This window comes from Buteo buteo, chromosome 13 (genome assembly GCF_964188355.1).
Source record: "Buteo buteo chromosome 13, bButBut1.hap1.1, whole genome shotgun sequence".
In the NCBI taxonomy this organism is placed as follows: domain Eukaryota; kingdom Metazoa; phylum Chordata; class Aves; order Accipitriformes; family Accipitridae; genus Buteo; species Buteo buteo.
Window position 1 is genome coordinate 3281048 of NC_134183.1, and position 27139 is coordinate 3308186.

General features: G+C 44.2%; 1 protein-coding gene across 3 annotated transcripts; it reads left to right on the forward strand.

The window, feature by feature from the left end:
* Nucleotides 1-846: 846 nt before the first annotated feature.
* Nucleotides 847-25027, forward strand: LOC142038656 (ATP-binding cassette sub-family A member 10-like). Of its 3 annotated transcripts, XM_075044224.1 has the most exons (39): nt 852-1626; nt 3375-3484; nt 3869-4079; nt 4502-4660; nt 4907-5007; nt 5827-6053; nt 6383-6521; nt 6895-7080; nt 8157-8304; nt 8818-8989; nt 9553-9611; nt 10031-10141; nt 10234-10409; nt 10796-10915; nt 11278-11416; nt 11552-11642; nt 11960-12099; nt 12727-12846; nt 13018-13213; nt 13957-14123; nt 14863-14990; nt 15346-15483; nt 16030-16143; nt 16436-16606; nt 16916-17026; nt 17670-17798; nt 18629-18697; nt 19157-19248; nt 19670-19790; nt 20140-20257; nt 20764-20855; nt 21231-21409; nt 22007-22082; nt 22362-22456; nt 22867-22986; nt 23211-23351; nt 23626-23705; nt 23786-23841; nt 24417-25027. In XM_075044224.1, exons 2-39 carry the CDS (start codon nt 3383-3385, stop codon nt 24513-24515), a joined length of 4893 nt encoding a protein of 1630 aa, XP_074900325.1. In that variant the 5' UTR covers nt 852-1626; nt 3375-3382; the 3' UTR covers nt 24516-25027. The 3 variants fall into 3 exon arrangements, 2 of the variants coding, with proteins under 2 accessions (XP_074900326.1, XP_074900325.1); XR_012652621.1 differs by lacking the exons at nt 23211-23351; nt 23626-23705; nt 23786-23841; nt 24417-25027 and adding an exon at nt 22623-22692 and having other exon boundaries at nt 847-1626; nt 22867-22931; XM_075044225.1 differs by lacking the exons at nt 23211-23351; nt 23626-23705; nt 23786-23841; nt 24417-25027 and having other exon boundaries at nt 847-1626; nt 22623-23204.
* Nucleotides 25028-27139: the final 2112 nt, after the last annotated feature.

Consider the following 27139-nt stretch of genomic DNA (forward strand, 5'->3'; position numbering starts at 1 on the left):
GCACCCTGACTCTGTCTGAGCAGATCAGCATCTCCTCGTAGACATCTGCCTGCCAGGGCTAGCTTTAAATAATAAATTTAAAAAAAAACTAAATAAAATAGAAGCTCCCTAAATCCAGGCACCCAGGTTTTTCCCCTGGTAACCTGTTGCCCTGTCCCCCAGCATCCCCAGCCTCTGGGAAAGGCTGGGCTGGGGTCCCACTGGAGGACAGAAGCAGAGCCATCCCATGGGACAGACACAGCAACAAGACCCTCACCCACGCCACGAGCTCCCCTGGTTCATGTGGATGACGCTGGTGATGCAGGTACGGGTGATGCAGGTCTGGGCAATGCGGGCAAGGAGGACGCTGGTGGTTTTACACAGGCACAGATGCGTGTCTAGGCAAGGGATGTGGGCAAGCAGGTACCAGCAGGTGGCTGCCGTGGCTCAGCGATGGGCTGCTTCTGCCAGGACAAGCCCCCAAAGCAGCCACCCCACACCCCCAGAGAGCTGCTTTCCGTATGGCTCTCCAAACAGCAGCGCCTCTGTCAAGGAGGTGGGCAGGGAGGTTTCTACTTGAGATTCACTGACTGGGACCTGGCATATCCACTTCTCCACCTAAGTTGTTTGGGTTTGGGGTTTTTTTTTCCCCCTTTGCAAGGAGGAAGCAAAAGGGGAGGAGAAGGTTTGTACACCTAGGAGATAGGCTGGGCACAGGTCTTAACTTCATTCTGAGTCCTGGCTTGCTACGCCTCTGGAGTCTGCCTAGCTTTGAAACATCTAAACATTGGTTTGGTTTTTTTTTTTTCCCCGCTAGGCAGAGCAAAAGGAAGCAGATCCAGCTCTTCCACGTTTGCAAGCCCAGCCTCTGTCCCGGCTGGTGGCTGCTCCCTCCCACCGCTGGTCCCTCGGCCGCGCTGTGGCAGGGGATGCTGCGATGGGCGACCGAGGGGCAGGCGTGCTCCGCAGCCACGCTCTCAGCCTGGGGATGAAACCAACCCCATTCCCTTTAGAAGCACAGAGTTAGTCAAGAGAAGTTTATTTTAATGTTTACAATATGGTTTTTAATCCGGGAGGCAGCGCTTCACTGCTCTTCCTACACCGGGGCTGGTGGCATTGAAACAGTTTGCAAACACAACCTTTGCCATTCGGAGATAAGCGAGAGTCACCGTTTACTCCTCCGCCTGCGGCAGCGTGCCGTGATATTGCTGTTGACTTCAGCCTCTCTCGCTGCACCGAGAAACATAACGGAGTTTGCCAGAGAAAGGATTTTTGTGTGGTTCGTCGTTGGGCTCATTTTTCTTCTCTTGGCCAAGACTCAAGAATTTCCTAAGTAACTTTTCAGAGAATCTGCTCCAGCAACTCAACAGCAATATGCTCTGTTTGCTTTTTATAACATAAATAAATCTGAAGAGCTGCCAAGGAGGAAGCGGGGAGGAAGCCAGGGAAAAGCGAAGTGATGGTGTGAGGAATGCCTTTTGGCAGAAGTGCCTGAGTAAAAATAAAAAACGAGTGCATGGACAAAAGAGCACTGAATGCTGCTGGGACAAAACCGGCAAGTCCATCCCAGAGAGGCTCAGCATCTCCGCTTTTACAGGCACGCTGCAAAGGACAAGCTCTGGATTCCTTTCAAACCTTCCTGTTAAGGTAAGGCTTAAACTTTTTCCTTAAAGCAAATAAAAATTGTTATTTAAAAGGTATGAAAACATCCAGTAATTAATAACACCGTTAATAATACTGGGTGAGAATACAAATGCGTAGGTGGGACACTGGGCATCTTTCTAACAGGCTTGAGTTAAGCTTGTGATTAAGCTTAGTGACTATTTGAAGGCGATAGAGTCTTTCTAACCTTACTTTGATATGAAATAACAGACAATGGAGCTCAGTTTACAGCAGAGGTGTATTTCCAGTGTTCCTTGGCGCTAAGAGGATGCGGTAGGTTCAGCTCAGCTCAGTATTTTAAGTAATCCAGCACATATGAGGAACAGATTTCTTTCCCTACATGCAGTCTAAGCTAAAAATTGAATTTAAAAAGTCTTCTGTCTCTCTTATGCTCTTAAACATTCCCCCTGAAATACTGAAGGAACAATGAAATCAGTTCTGCCACATGTCCCCCAACTGCCCAAACTCTGCAGCAGCGTGGCTGGGGGTCAGGCAGCACTGAGGGGTGACGGGGGGGCACATGGGACATCCCTGACGGGTACCTGGTGCACCGGCTCTCCATCCCACCCAGGATCTCCTGGGTGCGAAGCCGAAACTCCAGTGGCGTGTCACCTCGTTGAGGTTACTCTATGTGACTATAAAACAAAGGACAAACTGGAAACCTGCTTTAGCTGTGACCCAAATCCCGTTTCAGTTGTGGAAATGCGTACGGGTGATACACGCCGTCTTACGCCTTGCTTCTGGTAGGTGAAAAAGTGACCAAGCAATTGCAAGTTTAACTTCACAGTTTCCTCAAGGAAGTCTGGAGATCATTAGCACAGGCTAAATTCAAATTTTTATACGCCTGGATTTAGTGAGATCATCTGTAAGGGACAAATCTATTCTGAGACTGATGGCAAAATAGCAGATTTCTGTCCCTGCCCCATCCTCCTGCCGTGCCCTGCCAGTGCATGTGTTTGCAGCGTGCAGCCAGGGAAGACCCTTTGCTGCAGCTGATTTTCCAGCATTTTGGTGCCTGCTGCCTCCTTACAGCCAAGACAGGCCTGTCCTGCTGAATACAAATATTTGGAAGAAGACAAACTCCGCCTTGCCCATCAGCATCAGAAGGCATCATCTCCCAAAGGGAGCAGGACAATGTAAATCCTCCTGCCATATGACAGGAAGGTTTGAAAGGATTAGGTCTATAAATGCTCTCCTATTTCTACCTGAGACTTCACTTATAGAAGATCAAGATTTTGTATGAAAGCATATTTTAACTACATATGTGACAGCAGAGCAGTTTGGCTACATGAGTGTAGCTCTTTCCCATTTGGGTACTTAGTCCTTTTAAAGTTACTTGTTATTATTTTACTGATGGTTAATATGGATTCATCACATCTGCAAAACTTACTCTGACAGCCAGCTTCTTCCAGTTTCCACCACTTGCATTAATCCAGGCAACAAATCCTTGTTTTACTTTGACTGCATCTTTTTAAGGATGATGCCACATCTTTTGAAGTAACACACCACTGCATGCTTGTGGCTATCCGTTTCTCTCTCGTTTTCCATTAATATCCCCAAAAACGACAGCTCTCCAAATGCACTTCCAAGAATTTGTTCTCTCGTAGCTCCAAGTTGCCTTTAACCGACGCTGCTTTCCGTATGAGCTCAGCTGACACTACAGCCAGGAGTTGCTCAACACTTCTTGGTGTGAGGCCTATAGCATATTATAATATACATAATAATGTTTGTAGGTTCAAAGATGAAGACACTTCAGAGAAATATGAGTGTATTCCAGCAAACTAAAATTCTCTTGTGGAAAAATGTACTTATAAAGTGGAGGATGAAGATGCAGAGCTTTCAGGTAAGATTTAAAAAAAAAAGAAAAAAAGTGAGTAGCTAACTGTAGAGAGTGGCCAATCCCTGCCTGCCCCTATACCCCAATTTCTTTTTGTAAAACTAAAAGTCCTTTTGGAAAGCCTGACTGGTAATGAACACTTTATGAGACTTCACTTTTTTTAACGGATATTATTCCTGTCTTTTATGTGACATATGAGAGCGCAGATGGGCTCTCTGAGCAGAGTAATTTACAGAAATGACATGCACAATGCCAAGACCATGTTAGTTAGTCAACATCTAAGAAACCAGTGTGACTGAGTGCCTCTTGTTTATATTTTAATCCCACAGAGAATATGCTGTTATACTGTTCTATTATTAAATTCTCTCCTCTGCTCTCCCCCTTACCCAGGAGTGGATGCTGTCTCTGTTCTTTCTGCCGCTGATGTTCATAGTGTGCACGTTCATGATGAACATCCGCTACCCCGAAGTGCCTTACAGCTACCTCGGGCAGTTAGATGATCCTGCCTACGATGCCACTGGGGTCACCATCGCTTTTACACCCATCACTGTGACCACAAGGCAGATAATGAATAAAGTGGCCTTGAACTCTGTCCTGACAGGTACGTTTTGCTTTTCAAATATTTAGCTTTGTCATTCTTTAACCTGTTAGACGTGTATTGTGTTTCAGTGGTTCTCCAGTATTTTTGGTCAGTAGAGAAAATTCTTCCCAAATCCTCCATTCTCACAATTATTTCTTCTCTAGTATTTAAATTAATAGCGAGGCCAGTGTGTGCTTCTGAGCTGTACAGCTCTGCCTTACCTGATATTCACTGTGTAGACCAATACTATTGAGACACCTTGGTTCATCCTTTTGAGGTACGCTTCTTCTTAATTGGTAAAGAATAAAGCATTTAAAGGTGCCACCGTGTCCAGGGAGGGGAACTGGAATGGAGGAGATGCAATGCTAAAAAAGCAGAATATACACCCAGTGCCTGTGCACACATTTCCAGACTCATCGCAATATTTTTCTTACACACTACAGGTATAAAACTAGAGGCGCTGGATAATGAAAGAGCCCTGGAAGAAGCCTGGATTTCAAATAATGAAATTATAGGGGTTGTATTTAAGGACAACTTCTCCTATCACCTCAGGTTTCCTACTGGGAAGGTGGCTATTCCAAATGACAACTTTGGATATATAGGTAATAAAAAAATGAGAATTTTATGGGTGGGTGATTGCCTGGCATGGATAGCCATCACTTTGTTGGAATAATCCATATGTGTTAAGTGATTTAATAATTTATATTTTTTTTTGTCATCAGTGGGCCACTGTCTATTTGAAGAGTTTCCCTTAGTGCATATGCATGCTTACCATCAGCTTCTGTAGTGAAAATGAATTACGTTCTACTGCTCTTACCTGTGATGCCCTTAACCTTTCACCCTTGCAGATAACTGCTACAATTTCTCATCGCGGTACTGTGACAGCCCAAGGTATTGGTACAGAGGCTTCCTGTCCCTGCAGTCCAGCATTGATGCTGCTATTATAGAGGTAAATCAAATTTATGAAATGATGCGGGTGTCCTTTTATTTTAAACTTGGTAGAAGAAAGGCAAATTGTTCCGTGGCAATAGCAAGGGATGGGCTTGTCAGAAAATTCTGCAGAAACCCAAATATTTTAAAATACTGAGTCGCCTGAGTATTATTGGCAGTGACAGTGAGAACTTGAATGCAATCGACAGTTCCTGGAAAAAATGACCGCTTTCAATTTAATTTTGAAGATTTGTACTAACTTTTGTTTCTCTATAAAATGGCAATTTCTGTTAAAGGCTAGGAACTAAGCATAATATAACTATTTGATTTAGAGTATTTCTCAGATACCAAGCAGAAAGCAATTCTTGCAGGAGGCTGGGGTGGTATGCGTATCTGCTGGATGACTTGGATTCAAAGTAGGCATGTCTGTCATTTCTTGTCCTTCCTTTCCAAATTGTTCCTCAAAAGTATGACCAGGGTAGGGGTCATTCCACCTGGCTGTGCATCTCCAGCTCTCCAGGCTGCTTTCGTACCTGGGGAGAGGAACAAGACCTTGGGGAGCGTAAGTCATTTGTGTGTCTAGATCTTTACCTCTGGGAGAGCTGAAGGATTTCTCTCTCTCGATAGACAAGGGAAGGAGTCTAGCTGAGGTGCAGACACACAAGTGAGTCAGATGAGCCCTTCCCATAGGGTTTTATTGCCTTACTTGTTGATGTTTTCTATAAAGCTGCATCAAAAAGTAAATCTAGGGGTGATGGATCAGAAGGTTCCTTATGTAAATACATCTCACTGCAGAAAATAAACTAAATACTGAGATGTTGACCTTGAATTCCTTTAGGTGGTGGCAAATCATTCTGTTTGGGAAGAAATGAAATCAATTGCTGGTGTCCGTATGAAGTCCCGGAGCGTCATCTCCTCGATTACACTAGAGTACAGTTATTTCATGATTACTATTGTGATGTGTTTCTCTCCGTTCATGTACTTCTTATCAATGAACGTTGTAAGAGAAAAGAAGAAGCTCAAAGTATTGATGAAGACAATGGGGCTGCAGGATATTGCATTTTGGTGAGTTGTTTTTTAATTACAGTATGTTTGCCAATAATCAGTATACTCCTGGGCATTTGTGCAGTCAGTTAATAAGTTAGTATGAGTTCATAAGTTTTCTCCAGTACTCTACAGACAAACCAGAAGGGTTGAGCATGGCAGTGGTGTATTCTTCTTCCTTGGGTATTTCCTCCTAGGATGGATCATGCTATCTCTTCTGCCTAGGATGTGAATGAGTTGACCCTGGGAAATAACTCATATTTTAATTTAAAACAGTTCTGACGTGCAGATGAAGTTGTAACAACAGTTCTTAATTAAATGAAAGTGTAATGCCACCTTTCCATCCTCAGGCTCTCCTGGAGTCTGCTGTATGTTGTTTACGTGATGGTCCTCTCCTGCCTGCTGACAGCTCTCGTGGTCTGGGATGCTTTCTACCTCAGCAGCTTCCCTGCAGTCTTCCTGCTGTTTTTCCTGTATGGCCTAGCATGTGTAAGTCAGGTTTTAAAGCCAAATTTTCTCACCACATGATTTATTACTATGTCAATGAGCCTAAGCATTACTCCAGAGCCTTTTGCACAGTGCTCAGGACTGTATCCTTTGCATGGTCATACTAATTGAAATAGCTGAGTGGATTCTCTGACTCAGCAGCAGTGATTTGAATTGCAGCCCGAAGGTCTGACAGGCAGTAAGTTGGCTACAAAAGACCTGATTTGAAACTCAGAGCAACCTACTAAGAAGTACTTTAGTGTATTTTATTACAGGGACTCAACTCACCAGAGAACTGTTTGCCTGGCAAATGGAAGTGCTGCTGTTAAAGATATTTATTTCCTTCAGTGATTGAAGGAAATTTCTCTTCTTACAGATCCACCTGGTTTTCATGCTCTGCTCCCTCTTAAGGACCTCCAAACTTGCTGGCTCCATGGGGTTCCTCATCACCTTTTTCTTCGGATGCCTGAGCCTTGCATTGTTGATAGAAAATCTTCCAGAACCATTGAAGTGGTTTCTTGGGCTCTTCTGTCCTTTTGCATTTAACGCTGGCATTGCAAAGGTATGGGGCATCATCTCTGCAGCTGAACCTTCCCAGCAGCTTGGGAACAGAGCACATTTTGTCACAGACCGTGGCAATAAAAGACCCTGCTGTACTTTACTGATAGAGAAAGGCATAGGAAGTCATAGTCCTTATTTCTGAAGACCAGCTTTTCCATATCTGTAAAACCTTCAGGTACTTATTCAAATCCACGTCCTATTTTGAAACCTCCATAGGAGCTGAGCTGCTGTTGGGCAGCAAAGAGGGGCTCCAACGCCCCCATCCCACTCCCCTACTTAAAAAGCAGATGAATGCAAAGAAAACCACGGCCCTCGTCACAAATAATCTGCCGTTAATTCACTTCTGTAGCATCCACATGAACCTAAGGAAGCCCCAGCGAGCCCATTGCTGCACACAAAAGCACCATTATCCGCCGGGGCTGGACCCCAGGCAGGCAGGAGTTGACTCGAGGACATCAGCTCTGTGCCACCCAGTCATTCCCCTCTCGCTGCAGCGACTCTTCCTGGCAACAGAAATTGTGAAAATAAAATTTGAGTCTTCTGCTGCGGCCATCCTTCCTCCATCCCCGCTTTGGATAATTCTGTGCAGTTTCCCACTTTTCAATCAGTCGTATCTCCATAGCTCTGAGTGATGCTTTCTAGCTCCAGTTATTTAATATTTGATTTCCTGATGTATAAAAATATCTGCCTGGGAGAGGAGATTTCTGCACCAGCAGAAAAAGAAACTGAGTTTACTGCTAATTTACCATATGGTTAAATCAATCACTATGTAAAACTATACCGTCTTTGTCATGACTCTGTCACATCAAGGGTGCCAATGTCATGTTTCTTGAATGATTTTCCATAAAACTCTGATCTTTTCTTCCGCTTCTGGATTGTTCTGGAAAATACTGAATGAAAACATAAGATCTCTGCCTGGAGTAAACTTATCTCCCTTCCTCACTAGAAAGAAAGGAAGAAAAATTGGTCAGTACTGCAGATGATTTCTGGGTTAACAAAGTCAATTGCATCCATGGTTTGATAGCATAGGCATAGATTTCCAGCCTGAAAATTATTCTTCTTTGTCCTTTATTTCAGGTTTTCCATTTAGAAAAATATGGAATCGGTTTCTGTTTTTCTAACCTTATGGAGGAATCATACTTTTTATTTTCGACTTACATTATACTGGTCTTTGACTCAGTCTTGTACATGCTGTTAGCTATGTATTTTGACAAAGTTCTGCCAGGTAGGTACGATTTATGCTTATGATCATACTTTCTTCTTTTATATTTTTGATTTATATGCATTGCATGTAATAGCTCCTCAAGGAAATGATGGGCTGCTCCATTCTCTGAGTCAACCAAAATAGGTTTTGAACTAAAAAAAAGGTATTATATCGCTGAGTGGCTTTTCTGTCCCTGGCACACACTGCTAATTCCCAGATCAAAGACAACAAAGTATTTAGTGTTTTTTCTTTCTAATTATACTGCTGTTGAACTGTTTATGAGAAAATAGTGTAATAATGTGTGGGACAATATTTTAATTCATTAAGTAAAATACTGAATTCATTAGAAATAACCCTGAAGCCAACCTTCTTGTCGTATCTCCCCCAGCTCCAAACCTTTTTTTTTTAACTGGACAAAGTACCAATTTTGAGGCAGCCAAGTACTTATTAGACCCTCCTAAATGTTTAGTCTAGGATGGTGTCTTGGTTGTGGCTTTGGTTAATGACGGGTCATCTTCTTTGCTTTCTTGTCAGGCAAATATGGCATCCCACATCCCCCTTTTTTCTGCCTGAAGCCCTCGTACTGGGTGCGGAGCAGGAGAGGCTCCACCAGGGAGATGCCCAGAACTGCAGCAAGTCCCGAGGAGCTCCTCGGTGATGACGTAGAGCCGGTGCCCCCTGAATTTATGGGGAAGGATGCCGTCAGGTTAAGAGAGAAGGAATTGCTATTCATGCTTTTTGAGTTGGGTAGCTTGGGTTTAATGCTCCCACAGACCACTGCTTCTGCCATCAGCTTTGTTTTGACCTAGCCAGGCAGTTTTCGTGTTCATGAAGTTCTTGCAAAACTCTTTGTTTCACAGAGGAAAATTAGAGATAAAATGCAGGTGGGATAAATAGATAATTCAGGCTGGTCACTAATGGTAAAATTTGGATAAATTCAGATTAAAAAATAAAACCTTTTTTTTTTTTTTTTTCTGTGGACTTTACTAACTGTCCATTAGGGACAACAAAGGGAATCCATCTGTTGCAATGGGCTTGACCTTGTCTTTGCAAGGCTTGGTGCTCCTGTATTGCGTGCCAGGTAGCGATGTTCATGCCTGTGTACAGAGCATGCCAAACCCTGCTGAATCTCAGGGTTGCTTCCCAGTACCTCTTGCTTTTCATGCCATTTCTATCATTTTAAATTAAGGCCCATAAGAATGAAAAAAGGCACCAGGGAAATGTATTTACATGAATCCTGAAATAATATTGTCCTTACCTTCCTTTTAGACTCAACAATATTAAAAAAGCATATAAAAAGAAGGACAAGAAGACAGAAGCTTTAAGAGGTATGAAACCTGCGATATTGATTCCTGTTAAAGATAAGGAAAAACAGTTGTGCAAACATTTCTGTCAGTCAAAGGAATAAAACAACACTTGCATTGCTTGAAAATTCATGTAAAATATTAATTGATGCAACTGATTACTATTTTGTTCAGTTTTTACTGATTTTTCCATCTTTAGTAAGACTAAAGAGAAGATTTTTTTCTATTGTTCTATTTCTGTCTTTTCTGATAAATACAGAGCAGCTTCTTATGTCTTTAGTTAGAGGTTTGTAGAACTTCGCCCCACATTCCTTAATGCACTTTTGGCTAATTATTGCTACTTAGTTCTTACACTTCTTGACTTGTCTTGCCTTGCCTTCAACAATGAGTAGAGGCAAGTCAAACCTCATTTCTTCCCAAACTTGATGTTGTTTTCATTCTAGGTTTGTCTTTAAATATTTATGAGGGTCAGATCACTGCCTTACTCGGCCACAGTGGGGCTGGAAAGACAACACTGTTAAACGTGCTCAGTGGACTCACTTTGCCTTCCGAAGGTAGGACCGCAAACAGTGGGACGGGGTGGGCTTGATTCAGAAGCTTTAAAGACCAGTTTGTTCCACCTCATCGTGTTTACTCCTGTAAACAGGCTCTGCAACCATATACAACTACAAACTCTCTGAGATAGGAGATAGGGAAGAGATTAGAGAGATGATTGGCATTTGCCCACAAACCAACATACAGTTCGAAGTCTTAACGGTGAAAGAAAACTTGAAAACTTTTGCAGAAATCAAAGGCATCAAGTCCAAAGAGGTGGAGCGAGAGGTAAGTGCGTGTTCCCCTGTAACGCGTCCCTGTGCAGCAACGTGAGGCTGTAGGCAGCCCCGCATTTCAGTAAAGGCTCCTTTTGCACTGGGAAGCTCAAAGGGTCCCACCTGGCTGTGTCTTCTGAAAATTGAAGTTGGTGTCGAGCTTCTACCAGGTTAGTAGGCAAGCTTTGTGGGCTTGATGCAGCCACAGCGATTCCTTTGCTCAACCCAAGGAGATGAGGGGACGTAGCAGTCCCTGTAGCGGCTGCTCCTGCTGCTGGTGGTAGACCTCGGTAAAGCTCTTAGAAATTCTGCCTTCAGCCCCAGCCAGATCTCCTCCGTGGCTAATAAAGGACGGAAGGACAACCGGTGCTGAGAATGGACATCCTTCTGCTGTTCTAGGTGCAAAACATTTTGGAACTGCTGGATATCAGTAACATTCAAGACACTCAAGCTGAGAAACTGAGCGGTGGGCAAAAACGGAAGTTATCCATTGGAATAGCCATGCTTGGAAACCCCCAGGTAAAGCAGCAGGCATGGCTCTGTAATATTGGGAATATTCAGGTCCAACATAAGTAGACACATAAGGCTTTAGTTCACTAAAAGTTTGTGCATGTCAGACCTCTTTAAAGCACTCCTAGTTATTAAAATTAATAAATTTAATAGTTTCATTTTGTTAAATTGATAACCCATCTTGCTAGTCTAGTTTTAAAGCAGATAGATGGTTCCCTGACCTCTGCACAGCTCCCGGAATACCTGCCCTTGCATAAAAGCTGCCCTGGGTCTCTTGCCTTCAGGACCCAAGGCTTTCAGGGGAGCACCAAACCCACAAGCCGTGCAATTGCTCCGGCAACGAGGAATGTCTGGTTTCATCCTTTCTGCAGGTTTTGTTCCTGGATGAGCCAACAGCTGGGTTGGATCCTCTTTCCAGGCACCACGTGTGGAGCCTCCTCAAGGAGCACAGGGCTGGACGGGTGATCCTGTTCAGTACCCAGTTCATGGACGAGGCTGACATCCTCGCAGGTGAGCACAGGCTCGGTCTGTAGCATCTCTGGAGAATAACCCTAGAGCAGAAAGCCCACGTGAGGTTCAGCTGTAAAAAAACCCTGTGAACGACCGCTCTACAGTACAAGTTCCTTTGGCTTTTTCTTTCTTTAGACCGCAAGGCTTTTATCTCGCATGGGAGGCTGAAATGTGTTGGTTCTTCTCTGTTCTTGAAGAAAAAATGGGGGATTGGCTATCATTTAAGGTATCCACTTCAGCTCCAACAACTGGTATCTGGGAACATGCATGTACAAGGAACCACCAGAATGACTGTAAGGGGGAAACCGTAGAGCAGATGTCATCAAACCAAGAAAATTAACTGGATTAATATTCAGTTAAATTAACTGAAGCAGCACTTTACTCCAGAGTAAGGAAAGAATAAAGTATGCTGGAGTTTTCTTTTTGTGCATCCTAGCAAATACAATAGTGGTTGTTGTTTATTTGGGTTTGGGGTTGTTTGGTTGTGGGGTTTTTGTGGTTTTTTTTTCAAAACTAAGCATCTGATTTTTTTCAACTGAACAGGATTCATGTCAGTGAGTCTTGCGACTTAGAGAACGTGACATCTCTGGTTAAACAGTACATCCCCAATGTCATATTCTCAGGACACAGTCAATATGAGCTGAGATATAAACTGCCATTAGAAAACGTGAATAAATTCCCAGGTAAAGTATATTAAAATAATTGAGAATTGTCCATAGAGACAAAAATAATCACAAATGTGGGGAAAGAGAAATGAAGAGGGAGATTTTCTACAGGAGTCACAGAAGGACTTCAGAATTGCTGCGTTTTGGTTTTCCCTCCGTAATTTTAGCATCCATACATTTAAGATCAAAACATACAACAAATGCTTTTCTGCTGTTTGTAATGAAAAACCTAGCAGGCTAAACTGGGCTACGTGTGTTGCTGAGAGTTTATTTGTCTTTCTGTTAAAAAAGAAGATAGTGACAAGAGAAAACTCCAGTACCGCTCCATACCTGCAATGGCACCAGGCAGACCCTCACTCACCACGTCCATCACATTCAGTCTGACAGTCCCACAGCCCCGCTGCCCCAGAGGACACGTAGTCTGAAATGCTGGTGCTAAGGAGAAAAACATCTTCAATTGAGCTATGGATCTGGCAGTTCTGTGTTCCCCCAGACCCTTTGTATCCTGGCAGCTTGCTGCTTGATTTTTTTCCCTGCCACTGGAGATGCTCCAGTCAGGTTGGCTCAGCTGACCCAAAGTCTGGTCTGGAGATACGTGCTCATCTTCGAAACCTTGAACGCACTTGTATGGTCTCTGTCCTGCAGATCTGTTCAGTGGCCTCGACAGCTGCTCTGACCAGGGAATTATCAATTACGGAGTTAGCATGACAACCCTGGAGGATGTCTTCCTGAGGCTGGAGGAAGAAACCACAGTGGATCAAGAAGGTACAATCATGGCTGCAAATATACAATCCGCAGCCGAAGAGAACGGCTACTTTGCAATAACCCCCGGGCATGCCTCCGACAGTTGATTACTAGGTGGCTCTTAATTTTTCACACATTACAACATAGAAGCTGGTCTTAGACATAAATGTGCGCGTGGAAAACTCTCTGCAGATGAGCACGTCCTTGGGGAGGAGTGGGCAGAAGCAGGACCGCGATGCCCCGATGAGATGGAGCCAGGCTCCCTGCTGCTCTCGGACACCAGGAAGGCGGCAGTCGGTGGCTTGGCTCTCTGGAGGCAGCAGGTCTCTGCCATGGCATGGGTGCACTTCTTAAAGCTCAAGAGTTCGGTGAAAAACCTGCGGTCAATGTAAGTACCAAAGTGATTTCTCTCTTGCGGAACTGGAGCTGGACACAGTCACAGCAGCGGGGGGGGACAATTTTCACAGCTCTGTTTCAAAGAGCGTCTGGATTAATTGATATCAGGTCTTGGCTACGAATGACCTTGGTAATCTGAACTCAGAGGAGAGGAAAGCTTCTTCCTTTCCAGCGCCAGTAATACAAAATCTCCATTTTGTGCATTTTCATTTTATACTGAGTGATTTATGCAAGGGAAACCCATTTTCTTTCTGAAGAAAAGAATCATTTAGAAACACTTTTATTTCAGATGGAGGGGGAATTTTTAAAATAAACTAGTGTGTACAGAGAGAGGAGAGAAAAGTACTACTTTCAGACTTCCTTTTTAATTTTTTTAAACTTCTCTCATGCTTCTGGTGTCTGAACTCATTTGGCCCTATTGGTCTTCAAGCTGGCATTTCCTGGTGGGGCACAAGAAACAGAAGGGAGGTGCTGATTTATGAAAAACTTATGTCTTAAGGAAGTCTGAAAGGCATTTCATGGCCCTAAAAGTCGAGCACTCCAGACCTGAGGTCCTCTCCCTGCTAAATTTTGAGGGCCTTTGCGAATGATCAAGGTTTGAGACTTCTGAAAATAAAATTGCCAACAATTTTTACCAGGAAGAGCATTGGGTAACCTGAATATAGTATACCATTCCCAATACTTTCTGCTGAATATCTGTTTTCATAGTGTTTATTCATGTCTTTCTTAATGTAGTTTGCTGCTCTATGTGGTTTTTCTGCTTCCTCTGGTTTTGCAACTGTCCCTGGTTGCTGCCTGGCAGAGTGTGAGTGCTTGGGAGCTCTCGTCTGCACGGTACTTCTTGCCCCTGGGGAAAAGACCTCACTCGGAGACAACCAGCCTCCTAGTCCACAACAACACGGGTGAGGAGAAGGAGCCTTTCCTCATCTTTTCCTATTCTGGGGTTTCTTCCTGTTGCAAAGGAAAATAAGTGGAAGATCAGATGGTCGTAGGATGTAGGGGATCTAAGGGGTGATGAAGGTTTTTGTGGCAGAAGAGCATAGGCATGGTCATTTTTAAAGGGTTGTGAATGAAGCCCACTTTGGCTTCAGCAGCTGGTGAGATCCTGATGCAATGACATGAAAAGGGATGTCATAGCAGATGAGATTAGAAGGGACCCAGTTCTTTCCCTGCCCCAAATCCAGACCTCTGTCCAAACAATTTCTGCTTTTTCAGAGGGTGGGATTCTCAAACCAGGCACCATACTCAGCTAAGGGCTCACTAATGCTGAGTCAACTTAATGGTCTACTTCCAGAGTGTTACGTTCAACATTCCTATGAGTAGATGCTATTTTATGTTATTTGGCCAGAGTATGATACTGTTGGCTTCATCAGACCACCACGAAGGAGAATACATTCTGTAGCAACTCAGCAAAGGCAGAAAAAAAAAAATGACAATGCAAAAATTCAGTCAGTAAGACTGAAATCCATTAACTTCACAAAAAATATGTGCCATGGTCCACCACATATGTGCTGTCTGATGTCCACAGTTATTAGACTTCCTCTGTTTTTGTTTGGTGGCCATGGATTAAAAAAAAAAAAAAATCAAAGACTTTCATGTTATTTAGTATTATGGTTCCTCTGTTTTTGGCTTTCACACCAGGCACAGGCATTGAAGACTTCATCCACATGCTCGAGAGTCAAGATCTCACAGTGGAGATAATGAGCGAGGAAAATACCACAGAGGAGCTAAAACACAATGGGGCTATAAAAGTGTCTTGCAAAGGTCAGGTGAGGATTTTTGGTCTCCTCCTCCCCTTTCTTCCCAACAATTGAATAACTAAGCAAGATGCCTCCATCAACTCTACCTGTGGGATGTTCCTATTCAATAAGGCCCACAGGTACAAAGATTTGAAAGTGTTTTAACCAATAAACTACAAGCTAGAGAAGACCTTATCTCCCTCATGCTCCTCCTCAAACTTTATATTTTTGTAGCGCAGCTATACAGGCTTCAACACCTTCTAGTTTGTTTTTTAGCAAACAAGGCATAAGCGAAATTCTTTCAGGCCTGGATTCTCCTTTTCTACTGCTTCCCTGCAGATGAGAAAAGCCAAGAGTTTTCATCCTGTTTTTTTGCTCTTTGAAGAGCTACAGGTTTACTGTGTTATGCCACGTGGAGGCTGTCAACTGCTTCCCAGTGCTTGTGAATGTCATCAGCAACGCTCTGCTGAGAGCCCTCAATTCCACCGTGCACATTCGGATCTGGAGTCATCCCTTTTTCTCTGTAAGTGTCAGAGCCTGGCAGCCAGAAGGTGTCAGAAAATAGTTCTTAAATTTGCTTAAGGTCTCAGTAAGTCATCTGATTTTAATGGGAAGCCAGGTGGGGTCTTTCTGTACCTGTAAACCCACCTTCCTTGGTGGTGGCTCTGGAACCATCATGTTTGACTTCAGGAAAACTGAAGCTAAATTTTCCCTTGTGGGTCATGAGGGCTGCTGAATGGAGAGGGTGGCTGGGAGGCTTTCTTCAGGAGGTTCCTTATTCTCTATGTCAAGTAATTCAAGCTGTGGCCCATCAATTGACAAAAGAGATAGCTCACCACAAGTCTGGGATGGAGGAGTGGGACCTGCACCACCCATCTCTCCTCACCAGTGGCAAGTGCTTTGCAGGGCTATGGTTTGGGGCAAACCTTTCTCCTGCCAATATTTGGTTTCAAATTCCACTTTCTGGTCATACTGCCCTGTACTTTATGAGAAATGTAGTAAGATGAGTTGTGGCATCTAGCCATTACATCGCAGATGTTCTACAAATGCTTTGTTCTTCTGTTTTCAGATAGATGAGCCACGATTCTGGGATTATTTTGTTTCTTTTTACCTTGTTTATATGCTGCTGTTATTCCCTGGTTTTCCTCCTCACTTTGCAATGGGCTACATGCAGGATTACAAGGTAAATTCCTTGAAAGGGAGCAGATTTGGGGTGGGCAGAAGGGATTACAACTGTATTGCCACAAAGACATTTGAATATGATGGGCAGCTTGAGGCATTTTTCTCTGTATTGCCACAAGCAGCTTTGCAGCCAGCAGAAAATGCTAAAAGACAAAAAGAGGTGGAATTTTACCCCAGTACTGCAATGGTAACAGCTTTTTGTTAGCTTTTTATTTCCTGGAGCCATTCCCAAGGGTGCAGTTGGCCAACCAGGCACCCAACAATAAACTGCCCTTTGTGTTGTGCATTCCCAGGTGGGAGCTCGCGCCCAGCTACGGATCTCGGGGCTCTTTCCCTCGGCGTACTGGTGCGGCCAGGCACTGGTGGACATCCCGCTGTGCTGGTTCCTTCTCTTCTCGATGTTCGGGCTTCAGTTTGCAATGAGCAACAAGTTTTCCAGGAACATTGACAGTGTCTTCTTGCTGGTACATCCCATTCTGGTGATCGCTGGTTCACTAGGGAGGGGTTGGGGTAATATTTTGAGCATGTGGAGGGGTAGCTGAGACAGCATGGGTCCCCAGATGCTTACTGAACTTCTTGTTTCACCTCTCATTTGGGTTTCCCCAGCTGGAAATAAAAGGCAATAAATCTTGCCTTAATATACTCCTTTACACTTAGTAGTAAAATTGTGGTAATATCTGAATGCTCTGATCTTGATGTAAGATCGTATATAAGTTTCTTATTGCTTAGATCACTCCATTTTCTCCACTGAAAGCTCTTTTTTTTTGCTGTAGATCATGGGTACTTTTGGCTATGGAATTTCTATTGTTCTCTTCATCTACTTGATCTCCTTCGTCTTTCGTAAAGGATGGAGCTGTGATTTTTGGTCTTTTATCCTGATAGTGGTAAGCACACGGCTAGATACGTGCTGTAGGGTTTACAGAAATGTGTTTTGAGATCTAAAGGATGAACTAGAGGTCAAAACACCAAGCATAGATGTAGAACATAAATACTGGCATGTGTTTTGTAGCAGCCAATTCTATATTAAATTCGTGTCACCATGTTCTGTTCCCACAATCTTGCTGTGGCACAAGGAAATGCTTGGATCTACCCTGAGCTGGTGCAGGAATGGAGGCAAAGAAGTTATTTATCCCTCTGTTTGACACCTCACGTCCAAGGGATGTAAGGTGTTGAGACATGAGCCATCAAGTTAGATGCAGATAGCCCAAGCCTGGCCTGGAAGGGGATGGGTTATTTGGCAAGAACCAGGATGGGAAAGAACAGGACGGGATCCCATGTTTTGTTCTTCTGCCAGAGGCAGCCCTGTGCCTGGGAAGAAGTTTCCCCTGCTGACCCAAACCAGCAGCCTACCCTCAGGCAGAGACAGCTGAGGACCTCCTGAACCCTCACTGTTCCTCATCTTTATATTTCTTGTCCATTTTTGGAAATTCAACAGGGAATTGAACAGGTAGACCCACACAATGTTTAGGACCAGAGAGGAGCGTAACCCTTCCCGTCAGCTAAGTTACCTTCTTGTTTTATTTTTAGGTATGCTTTGTTTCTTATATCATCAGCAGAGTCATGGATTTCTCAATCGATACTAGAGTCTCCCTCTACGTTGTATCTCTCTTGATTCCCATGTACCCACTGCTGGGTGTAATAATCAACTGCCAGCAGGTAAGTGGTGGTGCTGGGCGAGGAGAGGCAGCCCACCATAAAACACAGCTATGTGTCCTTGTGAGCAAAGTCCTGGTGGCAACCACACGCTGCATTCTGGGAAGGCTCCTTAGTTTCCAAATGGATTTTCCAAATGGCCAGACTGCATTGTTAGATGACCGTTTCAGATCAAATCTAATTTTTCCAGCTGTTCATTATGGCTAGGGGCTACTTCTCATGCAGTTGATCTGTGACTGCAGATTAGGTAAGCACTCTTAATTCTTTCCATGCAGAGTTGAGCAGCTTGGCTTCAACAATCTTAAGAGAAAATTTGAAGTTATGCATCTGACTTTGCATGGAAACCGAGTGAGAATTAAGAATACTCACAAGGTGCTTTACTCCATGTCAGCTGAGGGTGGTCATGGAAAGTCAGCTAAGAATTTAACAAAACCCTCCAGCTATGTGCAAGACCATTTATGAGCCATAAATTACTTAGGCGTGAAGTCCAAATAGAAGAGACTCCTCCTCTGTCCTGTCCCACTCACCTCCACCTCTTCTCCACTGGGACCCCAAAGGAGAGACCAGTTGTTTTCCTGTGATAGCCCATTACCCCCAGGAGGAGAGTCTGATACGTGTACTGGGTGTCGTGACATTTTCTGGTATAGGACCGTGATGCCCAAAGTCAAACATTTGTATTTGTTCACCTGTATGGTGAATATTTGGGGTAAATCAGAAGCTTTTGGACTTTTTCTAAGTATTTGTTGTTTGCTTTTAACCCTTCCAAAATTAGCCAGCATTATATTAAAGAATTACAGGTCTTCATTGTCTATTTTTTTTCTTTATTCTTACAGATTTTTATAGAAGACGCTGAGCTATTTGGTGTGGCTCCAAAGAATGATGTACTAATAGCTGTCTTTGCAGTAAGAAAATATTTAAGATTGCTTTTATTTAGGAATGTGTGTCTCCTAAATCCCATCCTCACTTATGAAGAAGCAGGCACGAACCCTGAGTTCATTTCATGCAGAAGGAGAATCTCGGTGTGTCTGGATGACAGACTACCCCCCTGCGCAAAAATAACCTTAACCTTGCTCCTTTGAAATGGGGAAGGAAAAATAAAATAAGACCAAATCACTTAATGCTGCCCTGTTATTTTATGAATTGTATTTTTCTTATACCATTGGTATTTTCTGCAGTATTGGTAAGTGATAGTAGAGTTCACAGCCTTCAGGATTACCCTGAGTTTAGATGTTAATGGCCTTTATTTTCACATACTGTGTTTTTCCCCCACGTATTTTATAACACTGTCACCATCTTCTCAGTTTCAGCCGTAGTAGGATGGAAGGCAAAGCTGTTAATGTGGCAACCTCTTTTTTTTTCAGCCTTATATCCATTCTGTGGGTTTCATTTTTCTTCTTCGATATTTGGAGATAAAATATGGAAGAGCAGTTCTGAGAAAGGACCCAATATTTAGGTTTGTATAAACACACACGTACCACAGGCACATGTGAGATCTAAACTCCTACCACATTGCTTTTCCTTGAAGACAACATTTTGATCAGATATCATTGCCTTTGTGTCCCTATTTTAAAATATTTTTTTTTTAATACTAGTGATTTTTTACAACTAAAATAGCCCCTTAAATACTACAGGGCTATGATAATACAAAACAGCTCTCAAGCTTGTTAGTACCTCCACACAGTGTTGCCTGTGCTGTGTGGATGTACCAGCTTGGTTCTTTGTACTACACAAAAAGGTTATAAATATAAAATAATTTTTTTAAAAAATTAAAAAAAAACCACAGAGGGACATTCGCTCTTGGTCTTTCAAAAAATACATTGGTGGAGAACAAGGGTAAAGAACAAAATGCTAAGATCAACCTGGTGGGTTTGTAGGATTTCCCCAAGAAAAGAAAGCAGCCACCAGCACCCTGAAGAGCTTGAAGAGGAAGATGAAGATGTTAAAGCTGAAAGAGCAGCAGTGAGAAATGCCATAGCAGCTCCATGTCAGGAAGAGGTATGACTACATTTTTATACCACTTTATTTTATACCACTATGAAGCCCACTGGTAAAGAACAAACCACCAAGTATCAGTAAGTGCAGGTCAGTGCTCTGGCTGTATTATTCTCACTGGGAAAATCAAACTCCCAAATGTAGAGTGTGGGTGCCATCAGGATAGAGAAGAAAGCTGTTAAGAGGAATGGGGACAATAAAGTGTCCTGTTGTACCTCATTCTCAGTGAACTATAAAACAAATTCAAAGATCTTTAGAAGGCTTTCTGCCTTTTTTAATGGAAAAATATTACTGAAGGATTAATGCTATCCAGTATAACAGACTAACCTTTCCTCTTCCTCCTTGCTTTCAGAAATCAGTCATTATTGTCAGCAACCTGTGCAAAGAATACAAAATAAAGCAGGCTGGTTCCGTTTTTAAGAAGAAGAAGAAAATGGCCACCAAAAATGTTTCCTTCTGTGTTAAAAAAGGTAAGAGCTGGAACTGTTCTCCTAGACCTGTTTTGGACCCCGAGTCATACCCAGAGAGTAAATTCTCTGCAGATTCAGTTATCTGAGCAAGGACATAAAGGTCAAATCTATTTGCTCTGTGGTTAAGGCATGTTCGGTCTGTGGTTGATGTGTTAATGAACAACATGAAGTGGATGCATCCTATTAGTTACCTTTGACTCTCCATTATCTAAAATAACGTAGCCTCCGCTTTCCAGGATCCACTTCAGCAGTGGCCTGAGAGACCTGGGAACAATGCTCAGACTTGCAGCATCAGTTAGAATTGAAACATTATGGGCTCTCAGAGCATGTATATATATATACACACACATATCTACATATATACACTGTTTACTTTTATATGGTCTTTGATACTAGCCAGCTCTCTTTTTTTTTTTTTTTTTTTTTTTTTTTTTTTTTGTGGGACTGTGCCTGATATATTTGTTGAATGGGGAGTATTACTAAGAAATTGTATGCACTGATTCCAGGAGAAGTACTAGGACTTCTGGGGCCCAACGGAGCTGGTAAAAGCACAGCTATCAGAATGATTACTGGAGAGACAACACTGACTGCTGGGCAGGTAGGAGGCATCTGGAGAAAAGGGATAGATCCATGATAAAAGTGTAAGTGCAAACCTTGCACCTAGGCTAAGCTGTAATTTTTTCAAAGCATTATTAGTGATCAAGGTTTGAACTGAATTCATTGTGCTACTAAATTAAATAATGTGTTAACAAAAAATATCGTGAACTACTTCTAACTTTGACAAACAGTTGCATCTACCCTACTTGGCCACGTTTATATTTAGAAACCATGTAAATGAGGGTTGCAAAATCACTCCCTCGCTCTTTGGGTTTCCTCACCCAAATCCCGATGAAGCCCATAGTCTTCCTCCGAACCATACCCTTGTACCTGGACAAGGCAGCGTGAGAGCAAAACGATCACCCTGGTTGCGCAGGTGCTGCTGAAGAGGGGAGATGGAGCAACGTCCCACCTCCAGGACCACGCGCCCGCCTTCCTGGGGTACTGCCCGCAGGACGACCCGCTCTGGCCGGACCTCACCGTCCACGAGCACCTGAGGGTCTACGCAGCCGTAAAAGGGGTGCGCAAGGAGGATACGGCTGCTGCTGTCAACCGGTATGGATGGAGGGTGTTTCCAGCGATTGGTCAATTTTTTATCTCCTAGTCCTAGGGCATGGGTTGGGGGGGGAGGACCAGAAAGTCAAAACTCACTGTGAGCCAGAGGCAACCTTGAAGGAAATTCAGGAAATGGAGTTACAAAAGTGATTTTTTTGCTAAATGCTGTCGTTAAATGAGTGGGTTAAGAAAATCTCCAATTTGCCTAAGTGCATTTAGTGGGGATAAATTTACCACTAGTGTCCTTTTAAGTATGTTATCTTTAGGAAGCATTTCTAAAATCTCCAATGTTATAGTTTGGCTCTACAAGAAAGGGTGCTTAAGTACTGCCTGCTCAGCTGACACTGGCAAGGTGGAATGGATTTATAATACTGTTGACACTAATGATGGGTTTAGAAAAGAGCTTGTGGCTTATTCAGTACACTCTGCTTCAAATATTCACTTACATTTTAATAACACAATGAAAGTTTAATGAAAACAAGCAGGAGTCAAGATCAAGGGGAAGAAAGTTCCTTATCATTTGGGGAATCCTTGGTGAGAGTATTGAGTTGGGAGTAACAAAAATGTTCTTTTTTTGCTTGTTCCCTCTCCCCACAGGATAGTGAATGCTCTGCAGCTTCAAGATTATTTAAAAAAAAAACCCAGAAAATTATCTGCTGGGATAACCAGAAAGGTGTGTTTTGTTTTACCTATAATGAGCACTGCAATGCTCGTAGCACAGATCAATAAGCCCTTCCATGAGCTGAGGGACTTACTTGTGCTCTGAGCCACCCAGGAGAGCATCACGTTGTCTCCTATGGTGGGATGATAGAAATTAACCTTTTCCAAAACCACATTTCCTATGAATCAGAACCTTGATTCCCATAAATGAAGCAATGCTGTCCACAGCTCTTTGTAGGCAGACTGCCAGGGACTGCAAAAGATTTGACTCAAACCCCTTTCCCTGTCGTAGCTGTGTTTTGCAATGTGCATGCTGGGCGATCCCACGGTCCTGCTCTTGGATGAGCCGTCAACTGGCATGGACCCCAATGGGCAGCGCTGTGTCTGGTGAGTAGGACCTCGGGCACTGTGCCACCATGGTGGTAAAGGGGTTGGAAGCAAAGAGTAGATGACTACGGTTAGGTAAAGAGGTTTTTCACTCCATCTGCAGTTAGTGCTGCTCGTCACGTGCCAATGTTTTTATTGGAAATTCCATTTTTCTGGTTCTCTCTAGCTAAAGCATGAGCAAGGAGGGAGAAAAACCATTTAACCTTCATCCTTATTGCAAACTTTAGGACAGTCATGTATGTTGCTATTTTTGTCATTATTTCAAAGTATTATCGTGTGCACATCGGTCTAAAGTTACTGTATGTAAAGTTTCTACACTTGTTTTAGGGGAGAGGCATTTGGAGGGACAAGTGTCTGATATTCCTAGGGATTGTTAGCTTTTTTTTTTTCCTCCTCCCTCTGGTCCTCAGGAAAATGATTCGTGCCGCCTTGAAAACCAAGGAGACGGGAGCCATCCTGACGACGCACTACATGGAGGAGGCGGAGGCGGTGTGCGACCGCGTGGCCATCGTGGTGTCCGGGCAGCTACGGTGGGCAACAGCACGGCCGGCAAGCGGCTGAGCTGGGAAGTGGTCCATGCAGAGACAGGGGCTTCTCCTCCAGCCGCACCTACCTGAGCCCGTCACCATGGGCTTGATGAAGTGCTCCCTGTGATTTCACCAGTTTGGGAAGGAGCAGACGGTGGGGCACCAATGGTTTCACACTGACATCTCTTTTTTTTTTTTTTTTTTTTTTTTTCTTCCCTCCCCTGCAGCTGCATTGGCTCCATTCAGTACCTGAAGAACAAGTTTGGCAAAGGCTATCTACTGGAAATTAAGGTCAAGGATCCAGAGCGCGCTGATCTTCTCCATGCTGAGATTTTGAGGATTTTCCCAAGTGCAGCCCGTCAGGAGCGGTAACTATAAAATATGGGATGAACAGTGGTTTCAGCACTCTCTCATCCCTAAAAATGTGCCCGGTGTGATGGCCAGACACAGGATCTCAGCTGGAGAAGGATGAACAGCTCAGAATCCCTGTATGGGGATCTGATCTGATAATGTCACCACATCCAACCCTGCTGTGATCCCTGCAACAAAACATCCATATATCCAGCTCATAGCATGACATAAAGTTTTGATCCCAAAACCTCAATACAGGGCAAGAATCACCTTTTCTCCTTTTTCTTCAAGGTTCCCCTCTTTGCTAGTCTACAAGGTCCCAATGGAGGATGCACTGCCCCTGTCTCAGTCTTTCTCCAAGCTAGAGGAAGGTAAGAGCAAAACAAGTTAACTTTTTCAAAAGGTGGAACACAGACTGCTAATTTTGGGTTCTCTTTCCATTTCTCCACAGCCAAACGAAACTTCAGCCTCGAGGAGTACAGCTTCTCTTTGAATACTTTGGCTCAGGCAAGTGATTTCAAGGCTAGATGTGCTCTAAAGGCATAAGCAGGAGCAAAAGCTGCAGCAAGATCTGGGCCAGTGCAGTGGCAGAAGGCTGCTCCACCAAAAAACTGCCTGGGGGTGGTGGACAAGGGGTCCTCTGCTGGGAAAGTGGTGAAAAATGGTTCGGTTTTTTTCACTGCTGGGGTTTAGCACGGTGGGAACAAGCCTAGGCAAAGTGTTGTTGCCTGACTCCATTTACCCCATCTAAGGGATGGATGCCCTTGGTAGATGCCCATGTCCAGCCTCTGTGGTTGGTCCTGAAGCAGCAGGTTATTGCTGCTTGTACAAGGCTGGTGGCAAAGATGAGGAATGTTTATGTCAATCCATTGGTGGGTAAAACCTATGGATATACCTATGGGCAGCAGGTTATACCAGAGAGCACAGTAGTAGGACTCTCAGCTACCGCGTATGTGTTCCCCTCATAAAGATACTTGACATACCTCTTATAGGGGATGCAGAGCTATACCTCCTGTAAAGGAGCATCACAGTATCTAGTGAAAGTCAGAGAAATAATCAGAGTTTTATCTTGCCCATTTCAGGTGTTTTTGGAACTCTCCCGAGAGCAGGAAAAAGATAATTTTGATCTGACTTTGGATGGGACCTTCGAATGGAAACAACTTCAGCAGGAGGACTGTTAAAGATCCAAGATGCTCATTTACACATTACTCAGTATTAACCTAACTGATGTGATACTGCACACATTTACTACCATTATCAGCGTACCACGAAGAGGAGGAACAGGCTCTGCCTTTCCAGAGAGCATCGGCTGAGGGCTCCTCTCCAATGCAGAAGACATTTCACCTGGACTCTGCAGGTGCCTACACTGAGCCCTACCCCAAGTTGCATTTCCAATGGCTGGCTGATGAAATAGTACCTGCACTGGCGAGAGCTCTTGTCAAGCAGAGCAGCGTGCAGCAGAGGGACAGAAAGGTTTGTAGAAAAAAGGGTCATAACTCATCTCTGGGGATGGAGGCTCTGCTTTGCTCGGTGGATCTGGGTGCATCAGGGAATTTGGACACGCCACCAACCCTCTGGGCTCTTCTCCCACCAGTGTGTGGGACTATTTGCCTACAATGTGTTTAAATACATCGTATTGAAATTTGCACTCTATTTTTATACCCTTCCAATAAATGTCTCTATGGAAACCGTGGTTACACCCTCATATGTCATCATTGCTGCGGACCGTCAGGAAAAGCTGAGAAGCTCAAACTTCTTCCCCTGGGGATGGAGGTGGCTGCAGAGGGCCCGGGGCTGCTGGCCAGGCAGTTGTGGTCCCTCATGGTTACTATCTCCAGCAGCCTGTCTCGGCAAGCATGGTCATCCCTGCCCTCCCACCACGCTGGGGTGAGGGGTTGTCACTTCTGCCTCTGGAAAACAGCCTGGGTTGTTCAGCCTGGAGAAGAGAAGGCTCCGGGGAGACCTTATTGCAGCCTTTCGGTACTTAAAGGGGGCCTAGAAGAAAGATGGGGACCAACATTTTAGCAGGGCTTATTGCAATAGGACAAGGGGTAATGGTTTTAAACTAAAAGAGGGTAGATTTAGACAAGGTATAAGGAAGAAATTTTTTACGCTGAGGGTGGTGAAACGCTGGCCCACGTTGCCCAGAGAGGTGGTAGATGTGCCATCCCTGGAAACATTCCAGGTCAGGTTGGACGGGGCTCTGAGCAACCCGATCGAGTTGGAGATGCCCCTGCTCATGGCAGGGGGTTGGACTGGATGACCTTTAAAGGCCCCTTTCAACCCAAACCATTCTGCGATCCTATGATTTTCCTCCTGACAACTGGGGCACGCATTATCCCTGTGCCCAGCTCATTTGCAAAGGTTAAAACTCTCACAGAAAATATGAAGTCCAAATCTCTTTATATAATCCGCAGCAGTGGCTGTGTTGCAATCGCTGCTTGTGTACGTTCCCCACTCAGCTTCAAAACATATTTTGGCAGTTGGAGGACACATATTTAGAGGGATCATGATTATTTCCCTCCTGGTTGCACAACAGCTCCGTTTCTACTCCTCACCCCTGGGAAATGGGTAAGTGAAATCACCAAACATTTCGGTCACCTGTTCATACACTCAGATCTGGGAAATGGGAATTCAGTGAAAGGGAAGAGTTTTATTTAGTCCCCTGGGGATATCAGCAGAAGTAAAGAACTCAAGCCGTGAGCCTCCTGATATAATGACAGCTTATACAATCCATTCCTGCCGGGGTTTTTTTATCAGCATTTTGTGGTTTGCACCTCTGGAGATGCTGCTGGTGAGAGGGGACCCTCTCTGCTCTTACACACAAACCCTCCTTTCTTTAACCAGGCAATCTCTTTTCTACCACACAGCAGGAGGGGAGCGGGTCCCTTTGGACGTCTTTGAATGATGTAAAGATGCAAACAGGAATAAAAGCCCCAGCAAAGAAGTCCTGCCCCAGAGAGAGCATCTCTGGGAGCTGGAGAGGGGAAGAGGAATACATGGGGATACAGGTGAAAGCAGAGAAAGCAGAGAGCAGACTGAGGAGTGAAATATTCTTGTGGCAACTGTGTTTCCTTCTCTGGGGTGAAGAGTATCTCCTGCCTTGGCTATTCCTTCCAGCACCGCTTCCACAGTTGTTTCTTCTAAGTAACTACCACCAACCCACTTCAGCCTCTGCTACCACAGGTTTGACAGATTATTCTCCATGATATTTGGGGCTTTCCATTGCAGAGGAAGTCTTTCCTCTCCTGCACAAGTAGGAGAAGGAAAAAAACCCACAGAGAGTCCCCCAAGGGCAAGCTGGTTGGAGCTGGGACTTTGCATCAGCCTGGAGGGAAGGGGGACAGGGCTCGGTGGCATTGCCAACACACAGTTGAGATTTCCACGTCCTGGCCCGTGACCAGAGCTTGGAGAAAGGGGTTCTGTCACCAGCACAAAGCGGAGCTTAGCTGGCAAGAGGGAACGAACAAAAGTTCTCAAAAAGTTCACGAGGACTTAGCTTTTCCGCTGGGAAAAAAAAAAAGAACAAGAGAGAGATTTCCTGGAAATGAACTGGCTTCTTAAATATTCCTTTCAGAGGTCACCTCCGCCTTTCCCCTTTCCCCTGCCCTGAGCTTGAAGGGCTGTGGTGGAAAACCATCCCCCAGCAGCTGCAATTGCTCTACCTGCTCTTTGACAGCAACCTGGTGGGCAGTACCCCACTCCAGCTCCAAAATCGCCCTGACATTTTGGTTATTCTCCTTGTTTTCCAGCACAGCACATGGTGTCTTTGCTGATAAACCTGAAGCAGAGCGTTGGTCGTGCT